Source organism: Passer montanus, unplaced genomic scaffold, assembly GCF_014805655.1.
Source record: "Passer montanus isolate IOZ18808 unplaced genomic scaffold, ASM1480565v1 scaffold74, whole genome shotgun sequence".
Classification (NCBI taxonomy): Eukaryota; Metazoa; Chordata; class Aves; order Passeriformes; family Passeridae; genus Passer; species Passer montanus.
The window spans coordinates 2289707-2303082 of NW_024372592.1; the positions used below are offsets into that span (position 1 = coordinate 2289707).

The 13376-nt window shown below is 40.2% G+C and overlaps 1 protein-coding gene across 11 annotated transcripts in view; it reads left to right on the forward strand.

The window, feature by feature from the left end:
- CELF2 (CUGBP Elav-like family member 2) overlaps positions 1-13376 on the forward strand; it is a 547089-nt gene that overhangs the window by 512100 nt on the left and 21613 nt on the right. For 10 of the 11 annotated variants that reach the window (XM_039730885.1, XM_039730881.1, XM_039730878.1 and 7 more), the window contains one exon: positions 11953-12072. In XM_039730885.1, coding sequence (XP_039586819.1) covers positions 11953-12072 — 120 coding nt within the window. Of the gene's footprint in view, positions 1-11952; positions 12085-13376 lie in introns of all 11 variants that reach the window. The other variant, XM_039730879.1, reaches the window with a different exon arrangement.

The following is a 13376-nucleotide window of genomic DNA, read 5'->3' on the forward strand; positions in this document are numbered from 1 at the left end:
TCATTTTGGCAAAGCTCCCTCTCTGTTTTAGAATCAACATTATCAATTTATGAATTTTTGGCACAGAAATCTCCAGCTGTTTCCTCAGAATTCCATTAATACCAAGGGACAGAAACACGTGCATATTTTCAGTCAAGCATTGTGCTAGTTAAATTTTTTAGGTTTGTTTTTTTCTTTCAGGAAGCAGCATACAGTACTAAACCAAGGATTAGTAGGATCTAATTCAACAGGAGACATGTTTGTTTTTTAAACATTATTACATTATCATCTTCCTAAAGTATTAAATCCATTGCCTTAGCACATTTCAGGATTTACTTTGCTTGCAGTATACAAATAACACGTATAATACATTATATTTTGTAAGTGTCTCTCTACCCCACTCTTAATCTCTATTTCAAGCTACAAGAATCCCAGTTTGTAAAAAAAAAACTTTTTTCTTTCTGTTGGAAGCACTATTTGAAGTTCATTCAGGGTTGCTTTCTACTAAAGAAAATGATAGTATCAGCTTGCCTACACAGGTAGATATGTGAGCTTATATGTAATATATCTTACAAGCAGTTACAAGCCCAGAAAATGCTGCAGTTCATAATACCCAGGAAATAATGTAAATCTTAGAAAAACTCATGCATTTGAAGGAGCTTTCAACTACTGCCAACGCTGTTCCTTCAATCCTACTGGATTGTGCTTATGTCCATGGATACTTCTGGTCTGTTTACCCAAGGCAGAAAAAATATAATTAATAGTAAAAAATAATAATTTTTATATCTTAATTTTATTCAACTTTTTATTATTAATAATATCTTAATTGTTTTAAGATTCTCTCAGAATAACTAGTTGTTTGGATATGGGGCTACTGAATTATTTTATGCAATGGCCAAACAAAAATATCTCCAACAGCTGCATGAATTTAAAACCAAGTAAAGTAAACCCTCAACTGCCTTTGCTGTTTGCAGAACAAAAATGTGTAACATGAATGAAAAGAGCCAGTGTCACAGTGAACTCAGTATGACTTTACAAATGGTCTGCAAAGGACCTGGCTGAGTAATTTTACATGAGGCAAGATAATCCTCAAGTTCTGCAGCTGCCAGGGGTGAACAACTGCATTTTGTGGATGTGCTATTGCACTGAGGCTGTGCTTGCACACCCCACTTAGAAACCCATCTGCCATGGAAATAATTGCATGCACCTTCAGGGTTCATAACTCCTTTAACTACAAACTCAAATTTTCAATATATGGTTCAGCTCTTCTCTATTCTAAAATACCATGGATAGGACTCCTAAGTGTCTGAATGAGATAAGCCTTTTAGAAATATCTTGTTGCAATGGAAAGACAAATACCTCCCAAGGACTGTTTACATTATCTTAAGACAGATATATGAGAGAGGTGAAAAAGAAGATGAATCAGGCCATCCTCGCCCATATACTAGAATTTGAATTGGCATATGTGTATGTGGTAAGCACTTGTAGAACAAAAACATTGCTTACCTTGAATGATAGCCTTGGACTCCGCTGACATTCTTCTTTCTTTTCTTTCTTTTTTGTTAATGGAGAGATGCCACTGCATATTGTTTGTCAATGCTTAGTGCTGAAATTGTGTCAAAGATGTTGCAGGCACACCAGGGGCCATGTGAAGGAACCTGTACTCCAGGCAGGAGATCCTGGCCTCCAGTAGAGCCTTCTTGATTTTAGATCAGAAATTCTTTGGAAAGTGAATTATAAGTGGCTGTATTCTGATGCAGCTCCACATGGAGGTCATTTCAGCATCAGGGCATGCATCTCAGAACAATAGCCTGCTCCAAATTGTGTGAGATAGCTGTGATAAACATGAGAGCACAGCTGGAAGTTCCCTGTAGAAATGGCTTTGATGTGAGCTCAGTGGTGCTTCAAGGAGCACAGCCACTGCCCTTGGCCCCACTGAGTCCTAAGTGCTCAGCAATTCCTCTTTGTTTTCCTCATATTGTGGTGATTCAATTTGGTTTGATTTCATTGAGAGTTAACAGTTGGAAATATATGATGGTCAGCTATGAAGCTGAACTCAAGCCAGCTCACTGTGCATTGTTATTCTGTTCCCAAGCCACTCTAAAGTACTTCCCACCCAAAACCAAAGGTGACTTACCATTGTGGTTTGCTGGGGTGGATGCACAACGTGTTTCAGGCTTGTAGTTTGTGCTAGAGGTGGATGGTCTTCACTGAGAAATGCAGAAGCATCAGCGTGGAATTGGCCAAGAATATTGACTTGCTTTTTACTCCTTTTTCTTTGTCTTCAAAATCTCATAGGAAAATGTGCCTTTAAGCATCAAGATTCACAAAACCAGCCTACATTCACAAAGACATGTCCAATCAATAAACCCTTGTTTGTTAATATACCTTCTGCTAGATAGATAAGTTTGGAGGAAAATTATGGAACAGAGGACTAGAAAACTACAAAAATAACCAGCTAATAAGTTTGTCTGCCATACCTGTGGTACCTTTGCATGCCCTGTTTTCTCCTCCTTCTTTGCACTGCTATGGAAGGTCCATGGTCTACACGATGTAATTTCATGACAATCATAAATGTGAGGTTAGGTGCATAAACAAGTGATTAAAATGAGTGTCCCTGATTTTCACTCCTCTCAAGCTTTCTTAGCTCTCAAAAACCCATGCAGTGCTGAATAGTATGGATTTATGAGCCTAAAGTTATTCTCCCATTGTTGAAGGCCTTGGCTTCTGAATTTGCAAAGAATTTGAATGAATTGGTTCATCTCTTTATGTTTTCTGGGTTGTTTTTTTTTTTATTCTTGTAAAAGTCAGTGTTCACAAATGACTTAATAAAATATAAACCTGTTTTCAGAAAGCCAGAACTGGAAGGATCACCATGGGGAAAGACTCCTTCCTCTCCTCTCCCTCTCTGTCATGCTTTCTCTCATTTGTACATGCATGCACACAGAAACAAAAAAGAGACCAGATGTTGAGTGCATGGCATTCTCCCTTCCTCCTTTGCTCACTGCTGCTTCTCTTTCCCCATTCCTTGGGAAGAAGTGGACAATATTTCATGAGCACAGTTCACCTGTGAGTAATGAAGAAGCAGAGGGGCACTGACATACTGGAGAAAGGCTGTGATATTGGTATATGTCTTTCTATATTGTCATTCTTGTTTCCCCTGACTCTTTCTTGCTCTCTTGCTTTTCTGGTGTTCTTTCCCTGGAGTGCATCTGTCACTTTAATTTTATCCTATCCAAGCACAAGCAGAGCACTTAAACTTCCTAGAATCTTCCTTTTTGACATGTCAGACAGCACTTCTGAGATACCAGAAAATGTGAAAGTTTTTACTTCTTTCTCCATACCAATGGCAATGTGTTTGTCAGAGGACCTTATGGAAAATACACCTGTCCAGACCAGGAAAATCTACCTCACCTTTGCCAAAATCTGTCCTGAGAAATAGAACCAGGGCCTGCTGGTACTGTTAGCAACAGGGAGGCCACCAGTCTGTGCAAGGGTGGATACTCAGATTGGCTGGAGATCACAGTAAAGGGCAGACAATTTAATGCAAATCACACATGCTAGTTAGATCAGAATACTGATGAGCCCTAGTGAAAGGCCAACTGCATCTTCTTTTAGCAAAAATATTAAAATGCCCCCATTTCTCCCCCTCCCCCTCCAGATTCTCCACAAGAATAAATTAAAACTTGGAGGTGTGGTTATTATCACAGAATAATTAGACCCCATGGGATTAGAGACACTCAACGTTTGCTAATGCCCCTGGGTTGTGATTATCTAATAATGATGATGCCTCTGTCATTGCTTAATTATTCTCCCCCTTTAAAATGTACCTTCTGCAGTCAGAGCCCGTAGGATGAGCTCATTTCAGCCAGAAACCACTGCAAATTCCTGAGAGCAATGTCACACGGGCACCATGATTGACTTGTCCACTTCTCCCCCACACTGTGTTTATAATCCTCATTTCATAAACTCCAGCATGACTGTATTTGAATCATTCCCCCTTTCCATAAGACATTTCATTTGTGTGTTTGGGAGAAAATTCTGTGGCCTCCATCTCTTCAAAACAACCAATTGAGTTAGTGCTACATAAAGATAACACACCTCAATTGATTGACCTTAAATATATAAGATCAGATCTGTGCAGAATCCCTCCTAACCCCAGGTCAGTGGTCCAGACTCCCATCTACATAACAGCCTCCTACAGCTGAGTGCCATTCTCATGGCTACTCTCATTTTAAGAGTATCACCACAAAATTAAGATAATATAAACCAAAGTCAGAAGCTCTGCACAGACTTTGTCCTACACAACAAAACTTTGTCCAATATCTTTAGTCTTTCAGTCAGGCCAGCAGGTGTTCCTCATGTTTAGATACAGTTTTCAAGACACAGTTCCAAGCATCATTGGTTACTAAAGATTAGAAAGAAAATAGAGAACACAGCCTTAATCTGATTATCCTTAAATCCAGTGTTGTCTCTTAGCTTTATTATCCCTCTTGGACTAAGCAAGGGACAAAGGCATATTTTGTTTACCCAAGAGATTTTGTGTACTAAACAGAGATTTTAAATTCATCTGGCTTAAATTAGAGATTTCTACTTTGGGTTTAATATTTCTTTTTCTTTTGTCCTTATAATTCTCTTATAAAATCTAACAATTTTTTTCTATTGCTGACTGAGGAGCTGTTAGAAATATTGTTTTTTATTTTCTTTTTTTTAATGGCCTTTATTCTCTTTGTTTGATTTCTTTATATCCTTTCTTTACATTATTCTACTGTGATTTTATTTTCTGTTGCACGTTGCTGAATCTAAGAGGAATCTAAAACATCAAGGAAAGATCCAAGGTCAGAACTTCTTTTGTTAGATGTAGGTTGGGCCCTAGAAACCTCACCCACACAGTGTAGTTGTGGCAGCTTAGAACCAAAACCACAGATGAAAGTGGCATATTCAATGTCAACCTTTGTTTCTGTAAACAGACACAAGAACAGAAACTGGTTCTACTGTTCAGTTTTCAACACATCTTCATTCTTCAGCCTTCTTTCATTCTGCCACAGTGTCAGCTGGCTTTCTCTACTTTTCTCCTACACTACTCTAATTCCCATTGAATAATTGTGGTTGGAACATCAGTTGAGTCTGTGACCCAGCTCCCTGCTCCTCTGAGATCAGGTTGATCCAAACAAGTCTTAAAAACCTCCAAGGACATGGGTGGAGCAATCTGGGTAATCTGTTCCAGTGCTTGACAGTGGAACCCTCACAGTACAAATGTTTTTAATTATATTTGAACAGAACCTCCCTTGTTTCAATGCACGTCTCATTTTCCCTGCATGTGCTATTGCTGTACCCAGTGGATGAACTCCTTTTAGGCACTGGGAGGCTGCTTTAGGTTCACCTGGAGCTGTATCTTCTCCAGCCTGAACAAGCCCAGCTCATTACAGGATGAGTGCTGGAGCCCCTGACAAACTTGCTGAGCTTCCACTGAGCTCCCTCCACCTGATCAAAGTTCTCCTTGCAAAGAGGAGCCCAAATCTGCATGCAGTATTCAGATGTGATCCAACAAGCACTGAGTAAAGAGGAAACCTGGATTTCCTGGCTCCTCTTCCACAGTCCAGGATGCTGTTTGGTTTCTTTGCTGCCAGTGCATGCTGCTGGCTCATGGTCACCTCCCACCAAGACCCCCACAGGTCCTTTTCAGCAAAGCTTCTCCCCAGCCCCATCCATCCCCTGCTGTGTTATTGAAGGGGATTATTCCTCCCCAGGTGCAGGACTTTGCATCTATCCTTGTTAAATTTCAGAAGGTTCATGTTGGCCAGTTCTGCCCATCTGAATTCCTGTAAACGTCAGCCATTTAGTCAGCACCAGTGACAGATCCATTTCATCTGTCCCTTGGAGTCGGTGAGCTTAGGAAGGCAGCAGAAAATCAGAAATACACCCAAATTCAGTACAAGAAAGAGGATTCTGGACTTAGACAACTGCCAATACAGATCTGCCAGGAGTGTGTCCCAAAAGAGAATGTTTTCTCTGCAACTTTTCATGCTTAGCCACAGAGATGCTGAACCTAAAATTTGTGGGCAATATTGATCCCTGATGCACTACTACATCATCTTAACTGGAGCAAAAGAAGTACTTGAACATTAAGTTATTTAAACTCTCCATTAAGTAAAACAATCAGAACAAAGTTGTGGTTCATAAGTGACTGGTGATAAGCAAGTGGCTGAAATCAGACTAAACACTGAGCTTCCTGTGGTGCCATGCATTCGTAGTGACAGACAATTGTGGAGTGTAACCAAGGGCTGCCTGAAGGAAAGCTGTCAGCAGGGCTGACACAGTTTCTTACCATTGTGGATCTCTGTGTGGGAAGTCCCAGCATAGTTAAGCCAGTCTTGGAGCTGCCCTGAAGCCCTGCAGCACCAGAAATCTGGTTCTGCTCCAGAAACATTATAGCTGCTCTTCACATGGGTGGGGTTGGCAGGGTGTAGAGCAACTCTCCAGGCAAAGAGCTGGTGCTGCTCCTGCTTTTCTTTGCCCATTCTCTCCACTAGTCCTGCCCTAAAACCAAAATAATGTTTCCAATAAGAAACTTCACTTAGAATGTTTATAATGCCTCATGTGCTTAGTATCTTACTCCAAGGCTTGCAGTTTGTGTATCATTTCCAGGCAGGATGTCCATATTAGAAAATGAGGAAGGGAACAGGACAAGGTAGAGAGGAATGGAGAAGTGCACAGTTTACACTGCCCATAAATAGTGCCAAGTTAGCACATAGAGCAGGGAGTTTCAAAGAGATCCAGCGGTTTTTTGTGGTACAGGACTTTGCTGAGAAGTAATTGGAATTTTTTTTTCAGTTAGACATTTACCAAAAGAAATTAAGGAAAGAATGAGCCTGAGTACACACTGCAAACCATTTCTCTGCTAAAGCATAGTGGCACGTGTGTGATTGGAATAGGTTCTTTCCTTCAGTGCAACAGTCAAGAGGTGGGTTATGTAGTTCTTTGTCTTCAGCAGCCTTCCTGGACCCTGACCTCCACTGTGGGAAAAGGATTCCTGAAGATGATCAGAGAGATGGAGCACTTCTCCTATGAGGAAAGGCTGAGGGAGTTGGGGTTGCTCAGCCTGGAGAAAGCTCCAGGGAGACTTTATTGAAGCCTTTCAGTACTTGAAGTGAGCCTACAAGAAAGATCAGGACAAACCTTTTAGCAGAGTCAGCAGAAATAGGACAAGGGGCAATGCTTTTAAACTAAAAGAGAGTAGATTTAGACTAGATACAAGGAAGAAACTTTTTTATGATGAGGGTGGTGAGATACTGGCACAGATTGCCCATCCACAGAGACGTTGTGGATGCCCCATCCCTGGAAACAGTCACAGTCAGGTTGGATGGGACTTTGAGCAGCCTGTTCTGGTTGAAGATCACTCATTGCTGATCTTTAAAAATGCCTTCCAACTTAAACCATTGTCTGATTCTATGATTCACTTATCAGCTGGCCTGAGACATGAGAGGGGTGGGATTTGCCCAAGTCAAAGCAGACAAGCATAGGTCTGTAGTTTCAAAGGGCACTCCTTGGTCTGAGGTGTAGGAAGTAAACAGGAATAAGAGAAATGTGCCTGTGCCTCCAAGACAGAGCTTTCTAAAAGACAGACAGCAACTGTGAACTAGCAGGTCTTGCAACAAAAATCATAGTAATTGCTTTATCCGGGGCAGCACAAGAAGCTTGAGGGAAAACTGGGAAAGGCACCAGTAGCATCTGGTAGTTGAGCTCATCCACATGGTCTTTAGGACAATTCAGCCCAACCTGAAATAGAAATCTAAAGGTAGGGTGTCTGAATTGGAGACCATTAAATTTCAGAAACAGTCTAGTTTTGACTAGACTAGCTTAAACTAACAACCAGGCTGCCAAAGGTGGGGAAATTAATTCCATCCACAGTGTGTGTAGCAAAGCCAAAGAAATATTTACACATCATTGCCTTTCCTAGATGCTGTTATCCTGAATTTAGTTTTCCAGCTGAGGCAAATCCAGATGATGTAAATCATTATGACTCTATTGACATAAACTAGCCAAAAGAATGGCCAGAAGTTTCTGTGCTAATTCTTGTTGTTTTTCTAGGTTGGCATATTTTTTTAGGAATTGTGTTGAAGTGTTAGTTAAATTAAAATTTAAAAGAGAAATGGCTAATTGCTAGTTCATATTTCTGTTTCAAAAAATTAAAAGAAAAAAAAACCTAAAAGGTGTTATAGCCATTTAGAGGCAGAAGTGAATGGTTTGAGAATATTTGAAATTGCCATCTCCTTCCAGCCTTAAAGACCTCCATGAGTGCAGCATTACTAGTTAAAACATGTGTATAAAAATGTGTTCTCTGTACCAAAGAGAACTCTGCCAATGAATACATTAACCAAAGGCCAAGTTTCTTGGCTTGAAGCTTGAAGCTGATAACAAAAATTTTCTCAGTTAAATGGAGGAAGCACAATAAGAGGAGGGGCAGGTGCTGAACTCTTCTCTGTGGTGCCCAGTGACAGGAGCTGAGGGAATGGCCTGAAGCTGAGACAGGGGAGGTTTAAGTTGGATATCAGGAAAAGGTTTTTCACCCAGAGGGTGGCTGGGCACTGGAACAGGCTCCCCAGGGCACAGCACTGTGCCTGGCAGAGTTCAAGAAGTGTTTGGACAATGCTCTCAGGCACAGGGTGTGACTCTTGGGGTGTCCTGTGCAGAGCCAGGAGTTGGACTTGATAATCCTTGTGGGTTCCTTCAAACTCAGCATGTTCTGTGATTCTGTGAATGTTCTGGTGTGGAGGCTGGAGGGAGTTGGGATTTTTTTTTCCTTTTTTTCATTTATTTGCTTTCAGAGGAACCTGGTAAAACCCAATTTATAAATTATGTAGGTAGCCAATCTATTTTTGTCTTCTGGACAACTAAAAGACATAAATATAGAAAGTATTCTGACAGTGAATTATTCTTCCTTTGCCATTACTCTGAGCATTTGTGGAGCCCGAGAGTTTTGCTGACACGAGAGAGTTATACAGGTTCCCCCAAAGTAGTGCAGTCATTTGCTGTTACCACAAGGCATGTGATTTTTCTTCTTTCCCTTCAGTTTAATATATGTTACAATTTTTTAGTTGAAAGCAACTAGAAAATGGCAAAGGACAGGAGAAGCATAGTCCTTGTCTCTAGATGGATTTCATCTGAGAGCACACAAAGTAAAAACTTTCAGCTGGTATAAGTCTTCACACTTGTCTTGTAGGACCTTTTAACTTTTGTTTCAGCTTCCTTTAGATTTCTGGGGGACAAGGCATGCCATTGCTTCATCTGTTGGTTTTATACAGCATTTTGTTAGAAATTTTCACCTCTGTTAATATTTTGGACCTTTTATAGCCCTTTTATGGTAATATTTTAGCTCATCATTGTCCTCACCTTTATTTTATACATACAGGTCTCAATCAATTAGTGTGGGGTCTCTCAGGAAGCCTCATGCAGAGATTGCTTGATCACTCCAAGCACCCTAAAAAAAGGAGTTCCCTTCATTTCTATTCACCCCCTGTTCAATAAGATGGTGGAAACCACACAATGTGTTCAGTTTCTTTCTTCTCAAAGAAATATTAAACCAAATAGGAAAGAGCATTGTCCCATTGCATGTATGAGGCAGATCACTGCTAAGCAGAAGAAACACCAACAAAATAACACTCCTTCCTGAGGTGCTTTAGGCTTCACCCAGTATTGTACAGTGAGTATTTGCCAAGTCTTTATTCAGGCAAACTAGATAATCTGCATTGCAGCCTCAAGTGGGAGAAATACTGAGGCACCTGCTCTTGATTTGCCTGCTGGAATAGAGAAACTTGATAGAAAAAAGAAAAGAAAAGAAAAGAAAAGAAAAGAAAAGAAAAGAAAAGAAAAGAAAAGAAAAGAAAAGAAAAGAAAAGAAAAGAAAAGAAAAGAAAAGAAGGAGAAGAGATGTTGGCCCCAGATACTGGGGACCAGCCCTGGAGCAAGTGTTTGAGCAGCCAGAAATAGGAGCCCCCATAGTTCCCTGTGGGCTGCACAAGAGGGGAGGTTTTAAGCAGATTTTTTTTGCCTTCTCCAACAGATGTGTTGACAATCCATAAGCATATGGCTCTTGTTCACAGGAGATATTTGCCCCCAGCTTTAATGTAATTTACAGGCAGTTTCCTAGTCCCCATTTCTCTAATTTCTTAACTATATGTGTTTCCTCAAGAGAAAATGGTAATAATCCTCTAAAGCAGAAAATGGATGGAATTTAGTCCAGTCAAAACTAATCAGATCCTTCAGATTTGAGTTTTATATACTTCATTTAAATCTTTTGCTAATGAGCATTGACAGAAACACAGACCAATGTTGGTCACAGGGAATTCACTTTGGTTTTTTCCTCTTTTGTCTGCTGGTGCCCACATTGTCTGAAAAAAGTGGGGGTTTTACTTGGTTTTTTTTATTACTTTTTTAATCAAAGACATTATTGGATTCTTATTGCTTTGTTGGGACAGATTGAATAATCAAAGCTGCTTCTGTTTGCAACATAGCAAATTATTCGAGTTAACATCGCAGATGCTAAGAGACAAGGACTGCATACCAGAGTCTGGAAATCTCTCTTCCCCCACAGCAAGAATGTTCTTTGTACTTTGAGGCCCCAAGAGTGTGAAAACTTGTCTTTGGTGGGTCTTAATGTTGCAAAGGCAGGTTATTTGTAGGTTAGAGCTTCAAGGTTTACCCACAGAGTGAAAAAGTTACCTCCTACTTTCTTACTGGATCCTGTCAGCTCTAGAGACTTCACTTTCTTGAGGGTTCACTGAGTAATCTGACGTGTTTGACAGCCCAAAAAAGCATCACATAAAAGTGGTCTTAACTATTTCATGGCTAGGTAATGAATAGGGGCAAAAAAAGCCTGGTTGTAGACATGATGTGCTTCCAGTACATCATCAACAAAAGTCTGACTTTAAATATTTGCTTTTCCTAAGATAATGCAATGTTATAACAAGAAAAAAAAAAAAAAAAGGAATTCTTTATGACTGATACATGAAAGTAGGGCTCAGGAGATGCACTAAAAACTTAATTGCTTCTGCAGCTTTTATGAGTGTGATTCATCTGGTATACCTTTACCTACGAGTTAAGTGTTTAATCTACAGGGGTTATTGAAGGCACTTCTGTGAGACAGACAGGTATTTCAAGTTCACCCAACCTATCCCAAATGATGACTTTTTACTACTTTCTATGACAAGTGAGCCTCTTTCTCTTCCCTAAACACATAATTTAGATGGATTCATCTCACCACCTTCATCATTCCCTTGACATTCTAGCATCAAGGACATTTTTTCCATCTCTTCCCCTCTGTCAGAGCTTTTGGGGATACATAAAGTATCATAGGGGTGCATATACCTGACTATCTATGTACAAAGGCCAGGATAAAAGCCTGCAATAAAATACCTTTTGTATTTGCCTGGTCGTTCTTCTTGTTCTAATCTTCAGGTCTTTAAATGAAGTTTATACAGTGTCCTAGATCATAGTGTCTTCACTTAGAATAATTTAACTTACTCTAAGAACATTTGGGGCCCAGAACAGTAATCTGTTGTATGACAAAATTACTAAGTAATTCTTGTTTGTGTAATGATGGACTTTGAGGTGTGTGGCAAAATCTCAAAAGCCTGGTTAGCTGATCAGCCTGGGTTGCTGGATTGATTGACAAACTTTTGAGAAAGTGTCTGATCCCACAAGTACTGGTTTGGTATTATATTTGCAAATAACAGAACTGAATTTTGTGATCTAGTATTTGCAGTTCTAGGCTCATCAACACTTCCCATGAACAATCACACTGTTAATGTGTTCAACAAGATTGGTCTCGTTGATCTCATTTTCTTTTTTCCTTCTCCTTGCAAGTAGCCCTGTTGTGCTGCTGTGTGTGATTGTAAGCTGCTGCTGCTCTGTGATCAAATAAAATAAACAAACTTAATTGTCTTAATTTTCCTTTGCTTTTTTTCCTTTCAGTGGCTGCATCAACTGCTAATTCCACAGCTGGTGCGGCCATGAATTCTTTGACTTCTCTGGGTACTCTCCAAGGACTGGCTGGAGCCACTGTTGGACTGAATAATATTAATGCACTAGCAGGTACCGTAAACAGTGAGTATTTATTGCTGTGGTGGACAGCCTTCCCCAATAATCACGCCACAAAAACTATCAATTGCAAAGTGATAATATGATTTTTAATCTCTACACCAATTAAGGGGGTGAAGTTGATTCAGTTCCATACTAATACTACAACATATGTAGTTCTCTGGAGTCTTTTAGTTTCACACAGTTTGTTCTGCAAAGTGAATTTCCCTGTGTCCCTGCATAAAGACTCCTCTTCCTGCAGTACATGTGAAAGGTAAAAGAATTGTCACCAGGGATTTGGGTTTATCAAGGTTGTAGGAGAGGCTCCTTTTTCACTGAGGGAGTCTGACAAGAGGTGTATCACCCCAATATACAAAACCTCACTCAGAAATGTAGTGCCACAGAGGCAGTCCTTTAAAACATCTGTAAGAATTATGTAATTGACTTGAGAGCAACATGCTTTAAAAATGAAAGCAGGTCTTTTAATTGGCAAGTATAGGAGAAAGAGCAGTCAGTCACCTGTAATGCCAGAGCACACACACCTATCCTATGACATCTTAACAAACCCTGGCATCTCCAGCTAAATAGATGCCAGTAGATGTTAGAGCATTCTTCTTTGTCCTTAGCCCTGATCAAGACTTTCTTGAAGAAGGAGGATTTTTTTTTAATTGTTTCTGCCATGATTACTTCACCTTTGCCTGTTACAGAAGAGATTTGCCCAGCTGCATTTTTCCCCCTCCCTCGTTTTTTTCTTTAGCTGCTGTTGCTCCTTGCATTTCCTTTTGCAATGCAAGGAATCTATTTGGTCATTGGCAGTCCATGACCCATCATAATGTACCCTCAGGAATGGATGTCCTCCTCAGTATCTCTTGCTCACTCTGATGCTCTGCATGATGTCCTTTCTGTCACTGTTACTTGGCTGCTCACCCAATCTTTTTGTTCTGTGATCTCTGGTTGGTATTGTTGGGAGCTGGGAAGGAAGGGGGCTTATGGATGTCCATGTAGCAATGTTGAATGGTTGCATGGGGTCTCGTGTAAAACAGGACTTGCTTCTGGCAAGGACATGTGCATTTCACACCAAACAACCTCTTTGTAAATACAGCTCAAGGACAACTTAAGAAAATTAGTATTAGGTCCCAAAATGGCAGATGTTAGTTTCCTTTCTTCTTATTCTATTGGTGTCAAAGCAAGCCACTGGAAATGGCATGCATAGAAGGCTAACTCACCTTTTCTCTCGTCAGCTCTTGTAGTAAGAGAGCTACCCTGTCATGAGTAAGAAACAATTAAATGTCCTTTCTGATTACCAGTCATTGTGCTTC